The sequence below is a fragment of the Scatophagus argus genome, chromosome 1 (genome assembly GCF_020382885.2).
Source record: "Scatophagus argus isolate fScaArg1 chromosome 1, fScaArg1.pri, whole genome shotgun sequence".
Taxonomy (NCBI): Eukaryota; Metazoa; Chordata; class Actinopteri; family Scatophagidae; genus Scatophagus; species Scatophagus argus.
Genome location: NC_058493.1, coordinates 12,440,585 through 12,466,305, shown reverse-complemented (window position 1 = coordinate 12,466,305; position 25,721 = coordinate 12,440,585). Strand labels below are relative to the sequence as shown.

The following is a 25,721-nucleotide window of genomic DNA, read 5'->3' as shown; positions in this document are numbered from 1 at the left end:
AAACCAGCAGACAGACACTGTGAAGAAAATACTATAAATTGTGGGGGTGTATGTATCCATCAAGTGCGTTGGTGGCCCATGATCACACCCACTGGTCTCGTGATGGAGAGTGTGTGTGCATGTGAAGGATTGAGTCTGGTGTCTGTGCAGGAGGAAGGTCAATAACACAGAGGTTATAAATGACACACACACCAAACACATGGATGGACACACATACCAGACAAATGTTCTGCTGACAGAGGGGTCAAGCACAGGTCTCTCTTACTACCTCTCCAAAACACACTCTTTCTGTCTCTCTCAGTCTCTTATTTTCTGTGTTTGTTTTTCTCTCTCAGGGCATATTAGCTTCATGTCAGGCTCCTAACATGTCTGGCTACATTCAAGCATGTAATATCTAAGGTCAAATGTGATCCTTTTAGTTAGAGACAAGAATACACATCTGAAGACAAACACCACCAACAAGAAAAGCTGCTCTCACTGGCTTTTCATCCGACAACCTGTATATCACATTATTGCATTTTTACCCACAGCAAAAGTGAAGCACCACCTTGTTTAAAAGTGAACAAGACATTATTAGAATTATAGAGCTTTAAAAGCTGAAAAAGACCTAAAGCACAGACCAGTCTCACGAAAAAAAGTGTGTCACAATTTCACAATTCATCACCAACCCATATTTTCGCATAAAAACATACAAGCCACAGTTGCTGAATATAAAAGCATAACATATATCTAATTCCTATTTTTACTTTAAGAACAGGAACCAACAGTAGATGTTTTCAGCCAATGCAAAGAACAACAATATCACAATTAAACTGCGATCATTTTGAGCCTAATAAGCATCACCACATTATTGTGCTTTGGTAGGTCAGATGGTGTTACGATGGAAGGAGAGAGGGTGAAAGGACAAAAGGAAGAAGAGAGATCTTTTGAAGATGGATGAATGCAAGAAGGGAAGGATGGCTGAAATGAGAAAAATTGCCTTCATGGTATGATAATGGATTATATATGCACTTATACACACAAACCTGATGCAACAGATCCAGATGTAGGGATGAATGTGCTATTTGCTTGTACACTTAATAAATAAAAACTGAATTAACTCAATGTGTGCATGGCTGCGAAGGCTTGCTAGGAGGTAGATTAGTGTTTTAGTAGCACACAGCAGAAATAAACCAGAGCAGAAACTGCTCTGTAATAGCATGTTAGTGAGAGTCTAGACCCCTGCCTCCACAGAATTTTCTCTTTGTTTCTTTCTGTTTCCCCCCAGTGACAAATAACTTAAGGAAACCTGGAGGTTTCCTCTCTCTCCTATTTCTTTTGCTCATTTATTACCTACACACACACACACATCCTCTCTCTCTCTTGCTCTCTCCAGTATGTCTCCTTTAATCACCTTTTTTAATTGGTCATTCCTTCATACATGCACATGCATGCCTGCATGAAGTCACTTAGGCATACATTTAGATTCACAGACACACACTTTTGTCTGCACACATGTACACACACTCCCTTGTGATGTTGACACACCATATTAATAACAAAGAAATACAAAGTAGAATGTTTGTGTTGCCATGGCAATGCAGAAATTAATTAGTGCACACACAACTAACTGGCTATAGGGGATGTAAATTACCTGCTGTATTCTGTACTGCTGCAGACTAACTGTGTTTGTGTGTACTGTATGCATTTGTTTGTGGATGTTTGTGCAGCATGTGTGCACTGAATAATGCTGTGCACACATAGCCCAGTAATAATACAGGCGTCAGATGTGATAACATCCCAGGGACATTTTGGTACCAAAATGCACACAAGCTCAAGTAGAACGATCCACAGAGATACCTCCTTTCTCTTAGTGCTAAAGTGTGGAGACACACACACAAACGTGCTTCTACACCATTCCCATGTCACCTCCGCTTCCTCTCAGCTGTAGTGAGTGCAGGACAGCAGGGTTGGTTCACCCACAGGATGAGACAGTGACTTCACATGTTCTGATGAGCAGGTCTTCATAGAATTTAGTACCCTTTGAAATGTTACTTTTTTGAATAACTGTGGGCAAGTGATTCTCATGAAGCAGGGCAATATGAAGGTCTTTAAAAGAGGCCTTCAGAGAGTCTTTGAAGCACATCCTCAGACCACGCTGGTGACGTAGTTTGGTCTGCAATCTGCCAGAGGCTACACTCATGCAGCCACTGTTTGGGATTGACGACTATAATTAATTGCCTGTCTGGAAGTTGCCGTGGATTATGTTGGGTTAAGTGCTCATCAGCCACTGTGCTCCACAAAGTTGTGTATTCCTCTTTGCACACACATAGGCACTTACACAAAAATAGCAGTGTCTAGTGGGATGTTAAACCCAATCAAAGAGGGGACAAAAAACTGGAAACAGATGCTATGGACAGATTAGAGCCACTTCACAAGGTCTCACATGCTCTCTGTTGGTCATGTTCTCAGTCAAGAATAACAAGTATTTGTGTGGATTGTTGCATTTTTCATGTGTACTTTATGCATTTTAAGAGAGTATGCCTTCCAAACTGTGTGTGTATATACTCTATAGGCACTATGTGTGGCTAATTCTGCCTTCCCATTAACAGTTTGAGCTACGGATCTTGTCCCAGCTTGTACAGTGTTGAGTCTACAGATGAGCCCCCTTGCCATAACGTAAATAAGCTCGCTGGCTGAAAGAGAGCCTGGTTTTTATTATCTGGCTATCTACATCAGTGCTCAGCTGTAAATGAAATAGTTGTTTTAAATTACTGCCTGGTTTTATATGTGGAAGTTGCTTGCTGGCGCCTGTTTTTAAATCATCTGGCTACCCATGGTGTTGCCTGACTGCAAATGAGCTGCATATAAACCACTGCCTGTTTTTAAATTAGTGCACCATCTGCATCAGAGCTGCACTGTGTATGAAGCATTTGCTAGCAAACCTATACGTGAAAATAATCTGTTTCTGCATGTTAGCTAGCTGCCAATTAGCTGGTTGTCCTGTGCTAGAATACAGCTGACAAACTTGTCTTCATTGCTAGCTAATTTAAGTGGCAAAGTAGTCTATGTAAATGCCTGTTTTCACATGGGCTATATGCAAAAGGTACAGGTGGTTCAGGCAGACAATCCTGCGAAAACACAGCTCATTTGTCGCCATCCTCTCTGTTGTGTTTCCTACAAGTGTTAACAGAAACATCTGAATATACTGTTTGACTGACCTAATAATGTTTAGAGAGGCAGTTACACTATTTAGACAAAAGTATCCAGACAGACCTCTTCATGAGGCTGTTTTAGCTGCAAAGCTCTCTATGTATTTAGAATACAGTGTCATTAAAGTCCCTGTTGGTGCAATGGTTATGTGGCCCAATGCTTTTGTCTATGTAGTGTGCCTTCATTTTCAACAAAACAATAATGAGTTAGTCATCTGTTTCAAGTCTCAGTACTTAAATAGCTTTGTTAACTAACTACTGTGCTACACTGAGACATTATTGCTAAAATTAATCTCAGTCTTGTGCAGTACAGCAATCACCAGGAAGTACAGGACACACAGAAAACCTGCTGCCACTGCTTTCAAGTCTCTGATCTTTGTGTCCAGCCTTCCCACATGTGGGTTTCCACCACTTCTTGACCTTTTGTACAAAAACTATGATTCAGTGGGTTTCTCTCTCACAACAGTTTATTCCCCTCTTTTGCACTCCATCTACTTCTTATCTATCTTTCCCCAAACCCTGTCCTGTTCTTTCTCTTCTATATCCCTCATTCTCTCAGTCTCCCTCTCTCCCCTCTCTCTCTGACAGTGATAAATTGCCTGTTGGGTTGGGCAATCCATCTTGCCATATCCCACACCTGAACACACACTCTCTCACACCTCCCCTGCGCCCCTCTTTTCCCTCTCTTTTTTCCCACCCATTCGTTCTTCCCCCAGTATCCTTCCATCCCAAGGTTAGTGAGGCTCACTAGGGAGGAACTGAAGGTAAGGATCTGCCTGACAACTGCTGCTTATATATGTGTGTACGCACACTGGGAAACAGTCAAACAGTGTGTGCACAGACACATTACGTTTAGCCTTAGCAAAAGCTCAAATATACAAATTCAGTCAGGGTTTTTCCTGGGACAGAATTAGGCAAAGTGGTAGCATATCAACCATGAACTACCACAGAATTCGACTACACAACTACAGAACTTGCCTTTTTTTTAAATGGGAAAATAAATTCAAACATGAACCAGGTTGTTTGCGTAAGTCTGCATCTGCCTGCTCTGCTTATTCGAAGTGACATAAAAATTATTAGGGTATACAATTTTTAAAAAATGAAGATAATTATGGTGTTCTAATGATGTATTTAATACATGCAATGTAATCATTTCCCCAGTTTCATTCCTGCTGGAAATCTATGTTATATTTCACACAAAGTGTAACTCTTTTTCTCTGATGTTTCTTGTGTACAATCTTGAATGAAAATTAATCTAATAAGCAAAGGGGGTTAAATAGGTTCAGGTTCACTGTCTTAATGTAGCATATTAACATGCTAATATTTGCTAGCACTATGGATTAGAATAAGAAAAAATTACATTTGAATATTGTCACTATAAGGAGGAATTTTCACAGACCACCTCAGCTGTTACACAGCTACTTAAAATGTTTGCTGAAATAACAGAAAAATCATAATGTATGTAAATATGCATTCATATTTAAACTAACAGGCAAAAAACAGACTATTTTTGTGGGTTTTTGACATAAAATAATAACTATGCTTTGAAAAACAGATGATTAAATTTAACAAACAAACAAACCATGTAATGCAGGTAACTCCAAGTTTGACCAGGGCTTTAAACCAATTTGTCATCTGGTTCACACAGATGACAAAGAGCTGTACAAACAGCTTTAATGTATTTTAATGTTTCAATATAAACCTTCAACATCCTCTGGGTTTGCTTGTATCATCCTGCAAGCCTCAAAACTAAAACACTTTTTTAACAGTCTTGTATCCATGAAGGCCAACTGAGCATGCTTGCTCTTTTTTTTTTTTTTGCTCCAGATTTCATAATCACACAGTAACACTCATTCATCCACTGGAGCTCCGTAAAGCAGCCACAGTGCCCTACTGTTGGCCACCTGGACTTTGAAAGTGAACAGCCCAGGTTGGAGATTCTTGCTCAAGAGCGCAGTTGTTATTGAGAGAGGGGAAAGAAAGTCATCCAAGGTTTACGTGGATTCAAAGTGACAACAGACTGGCCCCAAACTTGCATTAGCAACTGCTAGGCTGTTGCTTCAGAAGATATGATCGGTCAGATATGGCTGATGCTTTGTCAGATATCGAACAGGATATTCAGTGAGACAGAATAAAGCATATAAAGGGAAGATATCCTGCAAAGATATATATGGAGGTAAAGATTAAAGGAGGATTTTAGTATGACTCCCCATCTGACACTGTATGTAGCCTGGTGTACAGTCAATATCAGATAACAGTAAACAACAACAACCATTTCAAACCCTCTAAATGGAGCCCTGCAGGCTCCATCTGCTCAAGGTAATTGGAAAGTTTAACGGTTAGAGGCTATTCTCTGTGTCTGATTGAAGCACAGACTGGGAACAAACAGCCAATTTAATTCTCTCTCTCTCTCTCTCTCTCTCTCTCTCTCTCTCTCTCTCTTTCACACACACACACACATACACAAACACAAGAACACACACAAACACACATACTATCTCTTTCCATCTATGCTTTACTACCTTTGTGTTGCCTATATGAACTATTTTCTCCTTTTCTTTAAACCTTTACTTTGACTAGTTTCTGCCATTCTCTTTCTCTCCTTTACTCTCTGCCTTTGATAGAGGGGATGCTGCTAGGCTGAAGTGAATATTAAGCTCTAAGACAAAGTGCATGATATTTATGGCAGTTAATCATTATGGGTTCAGGGAATGGTGAGAAAAGGAAAGAAACAGAAAGAGAAGTTGTTATGAATCCCTTCACCCAGATACTGTGAGCAGACTGTATAAAAATGTTTGGGTAGAGCAATATAACATGTAGTGCATCACCTTCACCAGAGACAGATGTTAAATTTTGCAGAAAGTAACGGCAAAGGAGATACAGAATTTAAAGGGTTTCAAAATCATTTCTAATACGCAATACTAATACTCTAGTAAAAAATCCACAACTACAGTACTGCACAGAAGTCGGCCATGTAACTGGACGGGAAACTTCAGCCTAAATGTCAGCCCTGTTCTTGTTTCAGCACCTGCCCTTTACAATGCTCTGACACAATACACTCGCAGTGCTGCTTAAAATACACACAGAGACAGACACACACAGAGGTTCCTTAACATCCTATTTTTGGCATTAGCTAGCCTCTTAACCTATATAGTTAAGCTAGGAATGTACACACACACAGAGCTCTTTTTCCATCACTTCTGGGGACATTACAGGGACTTACATTCATTTCCTGGAGGCTTAACCACCACCTAACAATAAACATGACTTGCCTAATCCTAACCCTTACTTAACCAAATCCTAACCTCAACCTAACCTTAAAGCAACTCTTCACCCTAATATTTAATGATTTGTGAGCACTTGCATTTTGTCCCCATAAGTGAGGTGGGTCTTCACAACATGACTGCATAAACAGATTTTTGTCCCCACAACTATAGGAATACACTTCCACACACATACACACACGTCCACACACACACACACGTCCACACACATACACAGACATACACAGTACAAGGCCACTGCAACTTTGTACAGGAAACTATGTCATTTCTACCCACACATTCATCTTTCCCTCTGTTTCTTTCTTTTCTCCTCCATACATCCTTCTCCTCTTCATTGCTCTTGATATCAGCTTCCAATACAGTAGGTATATTATTTTCTATCAGAGGCGATTTTAGAATTAAACCTTCAGTGGGGGTCATCTCCCTGCATGTGAAATAATTCCTCTGTGAACAAAATTAAGACAACAGTTCCTGTTGTCACTCCAACAATCTAGACTTCACTGTCCTCTTTTGATCCGTATATATTTATGTGTGTGCACGTATGTTTGACAGAAAACAAATTGATTCCTCTCCCTGCAGATGCCACTTCAAGCTTCTCTAGTTTCATCTGCATTGAGCAGATGTATCATGATGACATCATCCTTTATTATCTATTCATCCCACACTGCCACACATCCAAACTAACTGCATGAACAAACCTTGCAGAATCTCTTTACCTTTATGTTAAAATTTACTAGACAAATCAAGGTCACAGGAAGTGTTTTTTTTTTTTTTAGAAACAATGATCTACAGCTACCCAGAGTTTCTACTTTCAGTGCAGTTATTTTAAAGGAAATTTTATAGCTGTCTAAAGTTGAATCATTACATCTGGGAGGAGATCCTTATAAGGGCTTATAAGGGCTTTACATCAACAGGCCAACGTATACACAAGCATAATGTAATGTTTGTCTAAAAAATACTTGAAGAAATAAGTCCAAATGTCCTCACTTTGATAGTTGAAAACTTAAATAAGTTTTTCATAAAGTAAAAAATACACACACACACACACACACACATCATCCCTATCACTCACACCTCAGCCTGTCATGAGATTTTCCTAGTGTGTGATGCCAAAGATAGAAGCGTTATATCTGACTATGTGATAGTCTGTGAAGGCGCGTGTGTGTGCACGAGGTGTGCTTGCATGAGTGCACGTGTGTATTTCTGTGATATGTCAGCTTATGACAGCAGCTTGGCTAATTTAGACGTGTGGTTAGCAGGTCCTCAAATAAACCACTCAGTGTGCACGACTTCACAGTATCACAGGGTCCTGGAGCTGGCACCTGCGACTACTGGTACACTGGGACATTTCACTCTTCATCTTGGCTCTGGATGGTGCAAGTAAACTTTTAAACTTTTAAAAGTCTGAGGAAAACACACAGAAATGAAAAACAGTGTCTGAACAGACACAGCATATTTAGCACAACTGACAGACAGATGGACAAATGAATGGACAAGCACATACACGACTTAAGCAATATTCTATGTGTACAACATAATGCACATACATGATCTCAAACTTTGTATCACCCCACACAGAAACACATCAAATATGAAACTGTAGACAGGAGACAGATGTATAACTACTGTATAGCGTTCATTTCTTTCTGTATTGTGGAGGTGATGGAGAGGCAGTTGCCATGGTAGCCACGGTCCTCATGGCAGCAGGTGCTGTTGCCAGTTTCACTTCCATCCAATGGTGTGTGCATGTGTGTGTGTGTTCTTGGTAGTGCACATACGCACATGCCAGTATGTGTTTATCAGTGTGTGTTTTCATATGAACCTCACAGTGCCTTGGTGTGTGTATCATGTGTGTGCCTGTACACAGTGTTGTATGCCAGTGTGTGTTCACTCATGCATTTAATTTGCCTATTACAGCAATGTGTTGTCGCTGTGTGGGAGTGGTAGGTTTGTTTGTGGTGGTCTTGCAGTCTGTGAAGTACAGAGGTACACGGAGGTGCAATAAATGTAAATCTGACTCTTCTTTGTCACTGTTTCAAGTGGACTACAATTGTTTCCTGCATCTCAGTATTACGTTTTCTTGTTTTTGCTTTTCTTATGTGATTTATTTATGGAAATTGCAATGCAAAAAGCATCAACAACAGTATGATACAAAAGCCTTTCCATGAATGACTAAATGAGTAAATGAAATAAAAAAAAGCATTCTGTACAGTGAGGTAAACATTAGCAAGGGCAGTAATGACACCTGTTCTCAGTTAAAATTAAGACCATTCGACCACCATGATGCTCTGTCTCACCTTTACAAGTTTTTATAATTCACTATAATATACTATATGATACTAATGTACAAGAGACAGAAAAATAGGCTTTGGTATAAAGTGTCTCTCATTTCTTTAAAAATTAGCCAGTGAGTGGGGACTGCAGTTCAATAGTCAAATAGTCACCCACTGAGCAAACACTTGGTTCTTTGCACATCCATCAACTGGATCTAATAAAGTGTATGTTTTTGTACCAAATTTCGTAATTAGTGCACATTGGCAAACTCAGATTCATTATCTGCTGTGCTGTTTGTAGCTTCTCTGGCTCTTTACAGACAGACAGGTTTCACACACACACACACACACACACACACACAGTGCGTTGACTGTGGCAGCCCACTGGCTGGGGTAGTTAGTCTAATTAAGTGTGTCCGCTCTGGGTCAGTGACTGTAATGACAATGATAGCACTATTAAGAAAAATGGTCTTCTTTCTTTTCTCTACCTACTGATTTTCCCTTGTTCCTCTCTCTCCTTATCTTTTCTTCCTCCATCTACTCTTTTAAATTTAAATATTTGCTGTCTTCTATTTCTTTCTCCAGAGCCTAATTTAAGAAAAGTGTGTGTATGTGTGTGTGTGTGTGAAAGAGAGAGAGAGAGAAATAGACTATGTTGAGAGAGTGAGATGCAGACATAAAGAAATAGGGGACAAACAAAGGAGGATGTGAGAGTAAGAAAACGGCAGGCCACGAGCTGATCTGGTACTGGGTCAGCTCATTTTGTCATCATAACTGTTTATGTTCTGAAAGGTATAGAGAAAACACAAAGTGCTGGGAAAATTCCACAGGGATCTCAGTCAATGCAAATTTGTTCCTGCACAGTCTTAAGCAGCACATTTGTGTTAGTTCCACCTCATCCCAAAGGGGCTTTACTGGCTGGGATCTGTCTTCTGTGTAGATGACAGGAGTAGAGGGGAAGTCAGTGTTATGTTTATCATTAGACACTGTGGGCTTTATGACATCGTACATTATCTCAGTGACAGTATCTATTTGGAAAAGGAACAGACAATGGCTCGATCGAGACACACATGGTCAGAAATCATTTTAAGTACAAATGAACACCGGTCTGAACCAGTGAAAAGCAATTTTTAACATTAAATTTAATTATGTTCCTCGAAGTCACCTCTGCACTGGACAAAGTGTAGAGTCACTGTAATCAGTGTATGAAGCAATGAATGGATGCTGCTAGTTTAGTTTTTTGGGTTTTTTTATAATTTTTAGTGTTTGTTATCAATCAAGCTGAAACACAGAGTACAGTAAGAAAAACTTGATCCTGAGATGGTGTATATGTACTTTATGTGCTCTTGGGGGGTGGGAGGTTGGGGAGGGGATCATCTTGAAGTAAACCCAGTGAGAAGCTCTTGAATTCAGCCTGCATCAGCATCCCTCCCTCCCCTCACATACAGTCATCCATCCATCCACACCGTCTTGCTGTTATTGATGAAGCCACCTCTTTATATGGTAATGTCTTTCACACCTGAAAGGCATCAGGAGGGCATGATTGCTCTCTCTCTCTTTTTATGCACACAAACACACACGCACACACACACACACGCACACACACACACACACATACACACATGCAGACGCTATCACACTGCTGTAACTATATATATTCTCTCTTACCTCTTGCCAAAAACACACACATGCACACTAAGAGGCACTATTATTCACATGAACTCTATATATTTTCAGCCTCTCTCGCTGCCTCTCAGCAACACGAACACAGCTATGAGGAGCCCATTAGCACTGATGGAGATATGTATGCCGCTCACATCTGTCACATGTCGCTGCCGTGGCAACACCAGCTGCTGAGGGAGGCCTGTTTCTGTGTTACGGGATTTAGTTATTACAGGATAGCTAGCTACCTGTGTGCAGAAATACATCCCTTTGAGGGTAGACTGCAGAGCAATAATGCTCCACCATTTGATCAGATAAGTAGACTAATTACACACCAATTACTGGCTTTGGGTGAAAATTACCAAGTCACTGGGATTAGTTAAATTTATTATATCCACAAGAGAGTAAACCCATTTGTTTTTGTGGGTTGGAAAGTCATCTGGAACAGATCATAAAGCTCAGTCTCTAGTTCACCTGATGGTCACATGTACGACTAACGATGGGGCTTTTTGATTATGTCGTTCAATAAAAGGATTTGGTTGTCAACATTAGGATTAATGCTTTTGGCAATTATTCTGCATCTCAATAAAAGGATGTGGGTGTTTTGTACAGGGTATTTAAAAGCTCGTTACTCTTCATATTTGGAGATTAACAGGTGCCAGGTATGTAGTTTATAGATAGTGCTCACAGTTTCCCCAAAGGCACTGTTTCATCTACATTCAACACATCAAATTACTAGTCATTTGCTGTTTCTCAAAGATAAAGTTCTGTTTAATTTTTACAACAAAAATTCACCAACTCAGAGAACCAATTTGCAATCTAACTTGTCCAAGTACAGAAGATATCTGTGATCCTAGCCTTAGTAATGTGCATTAAAGTCCACAATCTAAAGCTACCAGCAGCTGCAGAATACTTAGATTTGGCAGTTTAATCTATAGCCAGGCAGACACATCATTCGGTCTGCTAATATAAATATATCAAGTGCATATACTTTAAGTGCACACATTAATAGAATGTACTTCAATCTTCAGTACTCTGCACTAACAACTAACAACAAAAACTTCAGATAGAGGCAATCTCAATAAATCTCAAGATGTCATTAAGAAGTCCTCAGGGAGTGAATATATTCACAAACATGTCCTTTTTTGGTTTCATTTCGATGTCTGAAGTGGAACTGTATATGTTTCACTTCATAAACATACGTGGTTTAGACTTTCAGCTGATCTGAACCAGACACTTGGTGACTAAAACACACACAGGGTGACCCACTTTCCTGAGCTGAACTGGACCAACCAAAAACAGATCACCCAGCATCCATTTATGATTTGGGCGTGGATATAAGGGATGAATACACATATACAGACAGACACACGGATATACACACCAGTAGGGCAGAGACAGAGGTCTTAAGTGAGTGCAGCTGTGTAGCCAGATGTGCTTTTGAGTCCTGTGGTTACAAGTGCAAAAGCCTTTGCGTGCGTGTGTGCGTCAAAACCTGAAAACCTACCCTGTTCAGTCCAAGCCCTCCACAGAACAGTGTTTTGCCTCACACACCCGCCCATACTGCCCCTGGCAACATGACCTACCTGCCTCTCTTCCCTTCCTTCAGTCTCCAGCTGACTGAGTAACAGTAGCAATAAAGCTATATGGACAACGTGACCTTAAATAGATTGCAGATTAATTTGAGGGTAACATTTAAGTCACACTGGAAAAAAAGACAGATGCTATATTTATCTGTTCTCCTTCAGATCTGTCATCTATAACTCTCTCGATCCATCTCTGTCTACCTTCAGTCTCTTCATCTGTAAACTGTCATGTCTTCTTAAGGCCACTAGGGAGCAGACTATTCTAAGAATAAATGATTGAGAGAATGAATGAACGAATGAATGAGGTACCTTTTCTAAAAGAGACATTGATTAAACACATGACAAAAAAACATTTAATTTGCACTAACTTATAATTGTTTATCCAAGCAACAAGTGAACGAGCACATCCAACTGACACTGGTCATATATATTGACTTTTAAGGATAGTTAGAAATTCTAGCATAGACACAACTGTGTGTCTAAGTGTGTGCGTTTCTGTATTCACAGAGAGCTCTGCCAAACTGCCACAAAACTTGCTAAATGCCCTACAAACACAAATTAACACACATACACACACACAGGGCTGTTAATACTATGCAAATGATGACCTTCACCAATCTTACTGTTGAATATTTTGCTGTTTGGGTGTCTGCAGTCCGGTGTGTGTGTGTGTATGAGAGAGAGAGACTGACTAGCATGGGCCAAGCATGACCCATCATGTATTCATATCCAGAGACAAAGACAGGTCTACATGGTTCAAAGGTGTGTGTCTGTGTGTGTGATAGGAGGGGGGCATCAGTTGGTAGAAGTGTGTTTTTCTTCTAGCTGTGAGGGGTCACATATGTCCCAGTGTCCGGTGGGAATAACATAGGGTCTAATGCTGACAGCACTTCATGAAGGAACACACATACACACACACACACACACTCAGCTTAAATGCTGGTGTGGCACATTTGGTGAAGGAGAAGGATTATTAGGTCACACTGCTTCACTAAGGACATGAGTGCAGCTTTTCCTTGACACAAAACACCTACGTAGGTCTCTTATAAGAAGGGTTTCAGCTAGAAGGTAGGGGATCATCACTGGTTAAGACTGTTTTAAGTCCCATGTGCCAGTGAACGATACGTTATATTGTGAACCAAATGATGAAAGATCTATTTGACAGTGCGATTACTTTTACTCACACTCACAATGATTGTAATGCAATTCATTCACACAACTGGATCCACCAACTGATCCTGAGTCAGTTGACGCACAAGCAAGAGCTGAGGAGAAAAACTTCAACCAGAACCACAAAACGGCACATTAAGGAACGCATTTAGAGGCACACGTTCACTGTTCTGACTGTGAAATTATTATGAGAATATCCAGAATGCAGCAACGTCCTACTGTTTCTCCCATTGCTACGTCCTCAGTCCATTTTCCTATTCACACTTTGAATCTGCAGATGTTAACAGCGCACTCGGTTTGAACATTATAAACACATTTATATATTTTCCACAAACACAGCAAGTTATCTTCCTCTGCTTATTGTACGCTGAAATAAATGTAACCGCACTGGGGAAGCTCTAACCAGCCTGAACTAAAACCAACCTCACATGTAACATTTTAATTAGTGGTTTGCCAACCAACAGTCCCCATTAACCCCCCCACCCCCATCCCTAACCATTTCCAATTGTCAGCTTCCTGAGCTAATAAGAACCCACTGTCTCCACCTCAGTTGCCGTCTTACTGGCTGTTACAGTAAGTCTCTCAGTCCCGCTATATGTGACTCTCTCTCGCTGGATGCACTTTATTAGCCCTGTGGTGCATAATGCATGCTAATTTGTTACCAATTAACTCCAAGTCTGATGTGCAACCCTGCTGTATTCATAACTAAAATCCAGTCAACTGCAGCAGAAGATCATGGAACCCAGTGGCACCATGTTTAAAAATGATGCAGAGTCAAAAGCCCTGCCAGTAGGGCTTTGAATATGATTTTTCATGTATTTTTTCAGTAGCCAAACCAATGTCAGAACCAAAAGGTACTTATTTCTCCACAATAATGTTTACCTGATTGATATGCAAAAGCCCTGATTCCAGTTGTTTAAAAGGTCTTGTTAGCACAATGATTAATGATTAATCATAATTTACAAACTGGAAAACTATCTGGTGATGACTCTTTAGAATGTCATAAGACCTGACAAAAATATAGTTATATATATGATGATACATATGCACAGTATATTATTCGATACTGTATCATAAACCAACTCACAACACTATGGGACTCATGAGCTGCCAGTTGAGAATCACTGTACTAATGGAGTTAAAATTGATTATATTTTTTTCCACAGGGAAAAAGAAATCGGCTGTGAAAGAAAATTAGAAAAAGACAGAAATCTATATGGATTCATGTCATCATAAGGGGCCATATTTTTTCATCATGTTAATTCCCTCAAAAGGAGAAAAGCAATAAAACCCCAAGAAAAAAAATCAAAATTGACCTGTCTGTGTCATCTATTATTTTCTTTTTTGGCACTAGGTCAGTAATTGATTAACAGCTTCAGATAAGATAATTATCCTCAATCCCAAAGGCTGTTTGGTCTCTGCTCTTTTAAACAGCTGGTCGAGTCAGAGTTTGACAAATTGCAGCATCCTTATGATTTATGAAAACAATAACTCTGACTACACAGCAACACATTGAGCAAGTGAATGATTAAAGGCCTAGTCCTTCATGAGCAACCAAGTTAATAAGTGTCACTGTCCAAAGGCTAGAGTTAATGAAAGAACAGGTTATTTTTGGAGACTATGCTGCTGAGCAGAATCAGTGCACCGCTGGGTGGCAGAGCAGTTTGCACAAAAACATATCCAACAGGACTCCCACACATTCATGCACACCAAAAGCCAGAAAAGCAATCAGACAGTCTAGTTTTTACCTTGCTGGAATAAGGTCCAGGGATGAGCAGTTTCAGTGCTTGTCTTTTCAGCTCTGTCAGCCGAGTGTTGCAGTTCTCACACCATATCCCTCTTTCACTACCAGGGGAACTTCCACTGCCTGAGGCTGGTGATCCTGTCCCAAAACCTGGGGAGCCACCCAGAGAACCAGGCGATTCAGTCCCAATCCCAGGAGAGATGGTCCCTGGTGATCCAGAGAAGGACCCCGGTGAGGAGATTCCTGAGCCTGGGGATGGAGTGCCTGTGGAGCTCGGCATGGAGCCGGCTCCCTCAGGGGCGGGACGTGTGTTGGAGCGGGTGGTTTCCTCGTAGGCCTTTCGGTACCAGGTGTCCGGAAAGAAGGAGGCAGATTTGGTCGGTGAAGTGTCGGGCATCTGTGATTTTTTTTTTAGGAAGAAAAACATTGACTTAAAGGCCATTTTCACGGCAGAAGCCCTGCTGTTTTGTAGGCTGGCTCACTGCTATGGCTTGCATGCACACATAAATGGAAGGGAGCTTACATTCATTTTATTATTACAACCATTCTTGATTAGACCTGTGCTTTTTCTGCACTGATAAACTGAATTTGTGCCATGTGAAAAGCCTGCACTGTGTGAATATGTGCTACAGCCTGCTCATCCCAGTGTAGACAACAGGTTGCACAGGTTGGGATGAAAATAAAATAATGAGGAGAGGCTGACAACACATGAAAATGAAAAGATAAGCTATTTGCATCCACCCAGTTGTATTCAGTGTGCTAGCTATTTTGTTGAATTTATCAGATTATCCATTGTTTGTGGGTTTGCCGAACAAGTACCTGAAATCCATTAGAGAGAATCAAAAGATTTAAAAAAAGGTGTTCTCATGGGGGAAAAAATTAACCTCACAGCATGAATATCCATGCGTATCCTTCATGGCAGCAATTGATAAACGGATAATATCTTGTTCAGGAAAGTAACTTGCAGTCTAACCATACAGTTCACAGTCACAGTATCTCCCAACAGTGTTACACACAGGCAATGGGCAGTCAGCAGGTAGACAGTGAGTCTAAAGCAACACTTGGGCATTCAATCAAACGGTCAGACAATTTAAAAAAACACAAATGGGAACAGTCATGGTGGGTCAAGTTATTGTATGCCTCCATTACCATTTAAATAGAATCTAGTGTGTTATTTTTCCTTATTCAGAGAGCCACATGGGAACATCAAATGAGCCACAGAGCTGAAAATTAGATCTTTTGCGGCTGGGTAAATCCAGTCAGAGAGAACAGATCTGTTGATGTGGTTGCGGCATGGAGAGGTCGGATACTTCTAGCTACTGTATTCCTAACAAGGTCTGTAATAAAGGAAGCAATGAGTAGGCTGATAGGCGGAAATACACAAGGTGGGTATAATGTGAGTTACAAATTAACGTTAATTAGGCTGTAGGAGGTATAGTGACACAGGTGTGAGTGTAATACCTGATTTAGCTGCTCGGTCTTCACTTAGTGATCATTTAGAAATGTGGGAGTGTAAATGCATCCCAGTGTTGTGACACACGAGCAGTGATGTGTGAAATGTGGTGATCGTAAAGCAGTCAATCAACGGCATGGACGCAAATCTGACACGATCATGAGTTTCACATTCATGTCGGCCTGAGGAAGATGTGAGCAAACTGCACTTTTCTGTTTAAATGGGAGGGTAGGGGTGAGGTGAAGGGATGCATGCGTCGCTGAATGAATGGTAAGTTTTCATGTTATTCACCAGGCTTGTATAGGTAACAGAGGTGTGTCCACCCCTGGGCTACTGGAATGAATAACCTACCCCATATTTTCTGCTCCGGCTGCTCACAGACCTCTCCTTGGTCCCCGACAGTGAAGTCATGTTGGAGGTGCGAGGAGGGGAGGGTGGGGGGAGAAGAGGAGAGGAGAGAAAAGAAGAAAACCTCTGCTGCTGCTTCACATTCAAAAAGAGACCACCGGATCGATTTCAATTAGCCTCAACGCCCCTGCAGTTTGCGCTTCTCGGTCTGGAAGGTAACCTCACGCCACTTCCAAATGCATGTGGAAACCGGTTACATCCCCATTCTGTCCCCAAGAGACCAGAGGGGGGGAAAAAAATCCTAGATGCTTTATGTTATTGCTTCTGGAGAAAGCCCTCGAACCACTTCTTCCAAAACAAACTGAGAATTCACACAGGTCGTGTGAGAAAGCAGCAGACCGCTCCCTGACACCAGAGGCTGCTCTGCGCTGAATGAAGGCTCTCGGCTCAACAGCGCTCCGGACTGGCATCGCACTCAGCCCTGCCTCTCTCTCCCATCAGCCCTGCGTCTGAGGCTGTCCAGGTGTACTAACACCACCTCCAGGAGGCAAATTCCGCCTCAAGGGCCACGGATGAAGTGGCGACTCATCGGATCGAGCTGGATGTGGCTGGTGCAGACCACGGCTAAAGGAATCAAGTCCTGGTTGTGTGTACTTCAAGTGTTAATCTCGGCGCCCTCCTGTTGACTTCCCGAGGCTCCGCGCTCTGCTGAGGCCAGCAGCGGACTGGACAGGCAGAGAGAGAGAGGAGCACATCTGGAGGAGGGCGGGGCCACTCTGTCCCTCGTCAAATACAGGCCAATACGCATCCAGAGGTTCCAGCTGAGTGGCAGGTCCACTGCTGGCTGGGTGAAGTGAGAAAGTCGCTCTTTTTTAGATGGAGGTCTGCATAGTTACTTTGGGATGTTGTCAGGGTGGTGCGATTGCGTTTTTAATTCAAATTAAACTTGTAGGTTTTATGTTTTCTCTCTGGGAATCATGAGGTATTAGTGGTTTATTTTACGCAGTACCAATTATTTCTGGATGGAATCAGTTTTTCCCCATTAGGGCTGTATTAATCTTAGTATGCAGAAAGCTACAAAACAGCAACTACAAATTTAAGTAGGCTTTAAAAAATATATAGAAAATACAATTGCAGCAATCAACTGAATGAATGAAATAAGAAATAACCAAACAACTAAAACACTGACTTCATTTTTGGTATCTGTTCAGAATTTGCCAGGTGAAGGACGTGGGGGTGTTGGGGGAGGGTGGACTCATGACCACAGAATTTCTAAAATCCTGGATATGGCTCTTGGTACTTGCTCTTGTAATGAAGTGGGCCACTGATAAAGTAATAGCCTTATGGGATGGAGGGGATGCAGATGAGGAAAAGCAGCAAGTTACAGAGGGATGCAGCGTGAAGTTTGTTCACAGCTGACATGGATAAAGAGGCAGTTGTTGACAGCGGATTCAGTGTCATGATGTATCTAATCTAAAGTCCAACTCTGTCATGTCAGGCTAACTTTTGGTCCCCTGCAATGACATTTCTTTATTTTGACCTACATACCCTAGAAATGACCTGCAGTCATCTCTGTAAGTCAAAACTTCAGCTGATTAAGTGTATGTGGTGTGCCAAGTCAAGAAAATGTTATGCAAGATTAAGATCCAAGCCTTAGGAAGAGTGCAAAAAAAAAAAAATCAGTTTTGAAAGCAGTCATCTTGGCTACATTAACTTCTGATGTCTTCTTGTAATGGAGGAGACACCCTTGCTTGAAGTCACTGAAGTAGATTTAGGAACCATTGCTTTGTAAGAGAGCACAGTTTATCAGTGGTTACACATTGCCTCCTACTGTTATTACAAAGCTATTGCTGGATTTTGTGTGGAGAAGTAATGTCACTCTGTCTTCATTGTGAGTGAAAAACATGGTTGGTCTGCAATTAACCTCTTGCTTTAATGGCTGCCACACAAACAAGACAGTTTTCCTTGGTTTCTTCCCTGCCAGGTGCTGACCATTAGACGGACAGACACCAATCTTAGAGCAAAAAAGGTGATAGAGTCTGTAATAGGATACAGTACGGCTTGGACATGCAGATCTTTGAATATTTCTCATTTTAATGTTAGGCTATGATGTATAACATAAGCTATATATATATATATGTTGCTATGGCGGTGTTTTCTTGTGAAAAAATGTCTTTTTTTAAATTGTATGTTGCTAGATATCCGTCCTACTCTGTGAACCAGTGGTTCCAAACATTTTGCCGTTGTTTTCCCCTTGAAATGTCTTCTTGCAGCCCCTTGTCTGAGTTATTAGCAGCTCAATACCCGTGATTTTTTTCCCTTACAGGTTTGTTTGTAGAAGCCGGAAAGAAAAACTAAGCCCTTCCGAAACTGAACACGAAGAAAAATCCTCGTGAAAAAAACAACAAATTGTATGCTTGTACTCCGGTACAGCAGGTGGCGCTAGGTACGTGTCATTCAGGCAACTATCCTTAGCGATATAATCTACGAGTTCCGACGAATACAATATACTGTCTCTGTTCACAGGGCGAAATATTTTTTAATGCTTTGTCTCAAATTTGACATAACTTTTCAGTCCATGGGAAGCAGTGGATGTGTGCGAGCACGGCACTACCCAGAGTCTTTACTGTTGCTGGTAGCTAACGTTAGCTGCCCGAAACAACGGCTGATTTAAGGAGAGTGGCTAGCTGTTAGTTCTATATCTGGTGAGTTACCGTGTTGTTTTGCCTGTTATAAAACTTAAATCCCTTCATCTTGGAGTTTGGAGGCGCCTATGTACCCCCCGTTGCATTGCACTGCATTTTGTTTTTCGTAACGTTAGCAACCTGTAGACAGGTTATTTTGGGTAATAGCTGCAACTTTAGCTAACTGTAGCTGGACATGTTTCGTTCGTTATTTCGGTAATATGTGTTATCACTAGACAAAAGTCCCTGCTTTCATTGCTAGGGATTTTTTGTTTACTAGCATGCTAGTTATACAAATTATGTCAGCCAGATTATGTGCTAGCAGCACGTAAGCGATGTTTTTTGGCCTATGTCCAACTACCGTGTTGGGTCGTAGTGTCTGTGATATGTTCAGGTATGTTACTGAAATATTTATCTTTTACTCATTTGGTATCCTGGACATTAAGCGTGGTGGTTGCACATGTGTTACGTTATTTTTTTATTGCTAAATACGTTAGTGCTAGTTCGCCTGTGAAAGCTGTTTGTGCGTGCGTTATCGTAGCAGGGTGTGTACTGTTATAAATGTGATGAAATATTCTTGGAAATACGGAATAAAGTCAAATGCCAAACTGAGATAGTGAATGAATCAAACTAGTTTGCCGCGTTTGAGTTGCATTTCATTTTTTATGCAGTTTGTATGGCGACTGGCTTTCGCATGTTTTCGTGAAATTGACTAATCAAGGGTATGAATGAACGCAATGAAAGATGGCACAGTGCCGACATTGCAATTCCAACGCGAATGTATGTCCTTAAATGTCCTTTGTCTCTCTCCTCCGTCACACAACTGTCTTTTACCTGCCTAACAGTCCTGGCTTCAGCACTGGAAACTCAAGTACTTGATAAAATTATCCCTGATAAATGTCACATCTTGCTACTTCAGGAGACGTCTGACCCAATGAACTCCAGGGAAATCTCTTCAGATAGAAGGCTACATCAGTTCATTCAACAATGAAAGGTGAGTCAGCTTGTAATCTTGTCATTTCACTTTCTGAATGTTGTTGAGAGTCAGCTAAATCAGGTTTATTTGCAGACGCATGAGAAGCAACTCCAAGTGGTAGTAGAAATATGACTGAATGATCTTTCAGGTGGACCTTGGAAAACAAGAAAAAGAAAACTTAAAAAGACGCAAGCAGAGGATGTCACCCCTGACGCAACTCCATCTCAAGCCACAGACAAGTCAAATACAGCACCAGCCGTCGTCAGCCAGTCCACTGCGAGTTCCATACCAAGTACACCAAAAAGAGGCAGGGGGCAAACAAGATGGGCAAAAAGAGCCTGTCTGACCTCCACACCAGTTCATAGCTCCTCCACTGACATCCTACCCCACATTTCAGAGTCCGCTCCTGGAGCAAAACAAGTGGGGCTTGAACACACTGAAGTCATTTCTCAGTTAAAGGTACCTGATTATGTGTTCATAGTGTCTGTGATACTTTTTTTGCAATATCCTTTAATATTTGTTCTTTTGTAGGCATCAGAAGTGGATTCGCAAAGTACTAGATCAACATCTCAAAGCAGACGTAGGAGTAGTCATGTTTCACAACCACGACAAATTAGAAGAAGGATGGCAAAGATGAAAACACAGGCTTGCAGTAAAACCAACGGTTCACCAGCCAAGTGTAGGCGTGGCAGGACACGAAAGATCGAGACAGGGGCTACCGCTGCTCAGTCACCTAAACGCTCCAGACCAAGATTTGAACTGGAGAAGCCTAATGCAGTAGAGCAAGGTAGTGCCTCTTAGTGTCTGTGTCATGCTGAGACAGCTGAATATGCAAATAAGGTTTATTTTCTTTTAGACAAGAGTTCATCATCCTTACAGTCCAAAGCATAATAAATTCCACAATTGTAGTTTTTGCAGACTTTGTCTTAAATGTGTTGTGCTTCATGTGAATATATTAAAATTATCAGCTCTAATTTTGTGTTTTTGCCCCCATCACACCCCACCCCCACTGAAACACAAACACCAACCTCCTGGAAAAAGAAGAGTCTTTGCTGTCTTCAGATCTGTCAATAGAGCTGAGTCACCATGAGGAGCAGCTGCCGTCTTTGTCCTTCCAGGAAGATGAGGAAAGCGATGATGCAGAGGATGAGCTACCAAGTTTCTTGATGCAGGTGGACAAAAGTAAGAGAGATTGCAGTGACTTAATTAAAATAACTGTTACAAGCACACTATGTGTACTGGGTTGTGTGTACACTCTGTATTCTTTAAGTGGATTGTATTTGTCTTTCAGAGCCCCCTGCCATTACAGAAGGAGTGTTTGTGTGGCATAAATTTAGACATTATCCATTCTGGCCTGCACTGGTGAGTACAAAAACCTTTGTGGATAATTGATTCCTCAAAGCCCAGTTATTTGGATGGAACAATATGCAATTATAGATTTTTGCCAGAAAATCAACAATTCTTCTCATTTGAGAACCTTGTGCCCCTGAACTTTTGCTCAATCAATGACTTAAACTCTTTCTTTTGTTATTTTTTTGTTTTCTGTTTTTTTTTATTGTAACTCTGTAGGTAAAAAGTGTGAACCGTAAACAGAAAAAGGCCAGCATCATGTTCATTGATGACCCAGTGATTCACAAAAAGAAAGGGTAGGATATAATATGTTTTCTCTCATTGCTTTGTTGGGGAATGACTGCACTTCAGTGTATAGCACTGTGGTGTATGTCGTGAGGTTCAGCAGGTCACACTTCTTGGTGTGGTCGATGGTGCCTGGCTAAATGGGGATCGTCAGCAGCAATATCTCAAAATCAGCTAAAATGAACGAATGTTGTGCGGGTGACCGGTGCAGCTAGATGTAGCTGTCATCATCAGGAGTCTGTTTTTACTTCTTAGTTTGTCTTCCTGTAGGTTTACTGTGGCTCTGAAAACCCTGAAGCCTTTTGACTGTGAAGAAGCTAACGAGCTGGTGGTAAGAACTGCTCATAAATTATACAATAATAATAATAAGTTTTCCTGACACAGTGGCAGACAGTCTGTATCTCTTTATTTATAATTAGTGTAAAGCCAAAGAAAAGTACGATGCTGCAATTGAGTGGTCCTTGGAGCTGATAACAGACTACAGAATACGGATTGGTAAGTACTGTCCATTTGATGCAGATAAAGGACATATAGAATTGTTAGTTGTATTAATCGTGTTTTGTCTTTGTAGCATGTGGCTCATTTTCCGGCTCTTTCATCGAGTACTTTGCTCACGACATGAGTAAGTTTCACTGGACAACATTCATAAACATGGCACATGAGAGAATTAGGCTGCTGCAGAATGAAAGCTACACCTGCAGCCCTATTTAGTTTTGATGAAGCTCTTCACTGTCTGTCTTCTGCTACATCAGGCTATCCAGTGAGGAGGAAGTACCCACAGGCAGCCTCAGAGCAACTAACTATCGCCAGTGATGTAATGATGGAGGCGCCTGGCGACGATCACAAACAGGACAGCTTTAGTGAACAGCAGGATGACGTCTGCAGGAGTTCAAAGAGGCTCCTGCCAGACCGGAGTCATGCAGCCCACAACCGGGCTAATGAGAAGCTCGTACATTTCATTGTGAAGCAGCGCATGGTGGAAGGACGCCTTCTGGTATGATTAATGGAGCCTGTTGTTTTGCTGTGTGCTTTTTGTTTTATAAAACTCCTTCACAGTACGAGCAGGTGACAGACTCATGATGGAGGCAGAATGATCACAAATGTGTATTACATGATCTGCAACCCAAAATTAACGTTTACAAACAATTTGTGCATAATTGTGGCTACTTAAAATGGGTCTTCCAATCCACACACAAATACAAAACATTTTGAACACATGTAAAACAGATTTACAAATGTACACATCACAACCTTAAAAATAATTCTATAATCATACCAATGTGAAAGTTTGTACATATTTGCAAATATTGTTTTTCACTTGTAGATCATGTAACACATGTTTTGTGACCATTTTTGAGTCTAGTTTTGGAAGTTAGCCCAAAGCAGATATGCGTCAGTGCCATGTCATTTGTCGAGATAAACCAGTTCTACGTGTTGGAGTGTCACCCATGATTGCCGGCTGGCATTTTAATGAATGTATCTGAAATCAGACGAGTCCGCCTGCTCAAATTATACTTGACTTTAACTGACGAATGAACACTACAGGGTCAGTTAATACTTTACACCGGCCACTCAGCCTTTTCATTCATTGTTTTACAACAGTGAATCATGGCATGCAAACATACAATAAATAGCAAAAGCTCAGTCAGTTTTACAAGAACATATTGGTGTACAAAGCTGAAACAAGCATGACATTTTTGATTTGTGCGCATCTGTTATTTTGTTTTATATTTTTACATTGTTGTTTCTGCTGTTAATGCGAGAAAGGGAAACAATAAGACCTCAAAAACTGTAAAACCATTAGCTCTTTCAGTATGCATCCTATGTAGTACTAAAAAAAGAACAAAACATGCAAGGCCAGTGAATAAACCCACCCTTTCCTTATCACTCCTTACAGGCTGTGATCCGTGGGCAGCAGCAGTCCAGATGGCTTCGCTCCTTTATGAGTGCCAATCGGAGACGTGTGGTGAACATTTACCTGGAAGATGACCAGCAGCTGGACCAGGTCTACTGGTACCTGAGTGAGCTCTACACAACAGCCGTGGCTACTGCCCCTTGCCTGACTGTGGTGAAATCCATGGAGCGTGTCCCCTTTGTTCTGGATGTACTTCTCCCTGAGGTGAGATAAAGCTTTCAGCAGTACTCAATGGTTTAATATTACATCATATGGTATGTTTTTTTGATATACCGTTCTCACATTGTGGATTACTGATCTCTTGTGCAGGCCATCATCTATGCCATAGCTGGGGTGGACAATGTCTCAGTAAAAAAGGCAGAAGAAAAGTACCTGAAAGGACGATGTATCAGTAACAGGTAAGAGTTTGATGAGTGAAAACATTTAAGGAACAATTTTATATTATATGCTGAATATGAATGGTGACTGTCCCCCCCCCCCTTTTTCTTTTTCATTTCAGAGAAAGACAAGAGTTTGACTTGATGATTGAGCGACAAATGAGGAAAAAGTCACAGTCCCAAAACACTGCACTTGCACTCTGAAGCCAAACTTTAGCAAACAATATTGTTGTCAAAAAGAAAACTATTTTTGTATGTCTTTTTTTTCAGTTTTTGTATAAATAATGTAGCTTTTATGTGCCTTACAGTCTGTGATAAATCATGTCACCATCACAGTATTCAATTCTCCTTTGCTTTTTTTTTGTTATACATGGCTATATAAATACTGGATTTACAAAAAAGCTGTTCAAAATTGGACTCACAAAACCTGGTTTTTAAATCACACTCTATAAAATGCATGGGATTGAAAATTGAAGCCGTTAATGTATTTGTCTTCTGAAGGTACCTGATGTTAAAAGTGAATTAGTTAATTTTCATAAAACATCTTGCACTGTCCTCACACACGTTTTGGATGTAGCTGATTGACATTTGACCTTTGTAGAGCTTCATTTATCACCACAAGAAGAACCAGAGTCTATCCCAGCTGACTTTGGGTGAGAGATGGGAGGCAGGATCAGGGACCCTGGACAAGTCGCCTCTTCATCACAGGGCTGATACAAAGAGACAAACAAACCATTCACGCTTCATTTGCATTTTAGAGTCACCACTTAACCTAACCTGTAAGTCTTTGGACTGTGGGATGAAGAGCACCTGGCGCAGAACATGCAGAAAGACCCTGACAGTACTAAGTAGTGCACCACCGTGGCTTCCTGTGAGAAGCCACCAAGTGCTGAAGTGTTGTCTTTTCAAGAATCAGTCTTTCATTCCACCACCTGAAATAGATCTTTAGTCTGTTGAAACAACTTTGGTCAAACCTCAGACTTGTCTGCTACAGTCTTAATTTTGCTGCCATACCACCAAACTACTGGGCAGTGTTTTCCATCTTTCTGTGAGACTGGTTAACACAACACAGTCACAAATTATAAGAAGCATACTTGCTCTCATCTACCTCTGCACTACATGCTCCACAGGCTGCCCTCGATTAGCTGTTATGTCTCTCTTCAAGTGACGACAGCTGTGTCCAGAGGCAATATGTCTCAGTGAATTGGTGATACTTATCTTAGGTGTCTGCTTTGAAACCGTGCATATTGTGTAGGTCCTCCGTGCGGCTGGGTTAAAGATGTATGTGAAACATCCACGTTTTAGGATTTGTGGCTTTATTGCAGCAACACCTGTGTTTGAAGCACTGAGTCCACCACAAGCTCCTTGGTTTTGATGATATTGAGCTTCAGGTAACTGCCATTGCACCACATGGTGAAGCTCT

General features: G+C 41.1%; 2 protein-coding genes across 2 annotated transcripts in view; one reads left to right on the top strand and one right to left on the bottom strand.

Moving 5' to 3' along the window:
* kif26ba (kinesin family member 26Ba) overlaps positions 1-17,424 on the bottom strand; it is a 76,377-nt gene extending 58,953 nt beyond the window's left edge. The window contains exons 1-2 of the mRNA XM_046383821.1: positions 16,715-17,424; positions 14,915-15,307 (exon numbers count right to left, since the gene is read on the bottom strand). Coding sequence (XP_046239777.1) covers positions 14,915-15,307; positions 16,715-16,774 — 453 coding nt within the window. The 5' untranslated portion in view covers positions 16,775-17,424. The remainder of the gene's footprint in view (positions 1-14,914; positions 15,308-16,714) is intronic.
* Positions 17,425-19,170: 1,746 nt separating this feature from the next.
* Positions 19,171-24,636, top strand: si:dkey-127k13.1 (PWWP domain-containing DNA repair factor 3A). Its single transcript, XM_046383808.1, has 14 exons — positions 19,171-19,416; positions 20,315-20,389; positions 20,520-20,830; positions 20,903-21,158; positions 21,413-21,553; positions 21,663-21,733; positions 21,941-22,017; positions 22,277-22,337; positions 22,426-22,501; positions 22,578-22,628; positions 22,759-23,000; positions 23,904-24,125; positions 24,231-24,319; positions 24,421-24,636. Exons 2-14 carry the CDS (start codon positions 20,383-20,385, stop codon positions 24,500-24,502), a joined length of 1,686 nt encoding a protein of 561 aa, XP_046239764.1. The 5' UTR covers positions 19,171-19,416; positions 20,315-20,382; the 3' UTR covers positions 24,503-24,636.
* The last annotated feature ends 1,085 nt before the right edge of the window (positions 24,637-25,721 follow it).

Excerpts from the sequence above, each read along its gene's own strand:
- si:dkey-127k13.1 (XM_046383808.1), top strand. Across the intron at positions 21,734-21,940 it reads ATCCATTCTGGCCTGCACTG|GTAAAAAGTGTGAACCGTAA; the intron begins GTGAGTACAAAA and ends GTAACTCTGTAG. Across the intron at positions 23,001-23,903 it reads TGGTGGAAGGACGCCTTCTG|GCTGTGATCCGTGGGCAGCA; the intron begins GTATGATTAATG and ends CACTCCTTACAG.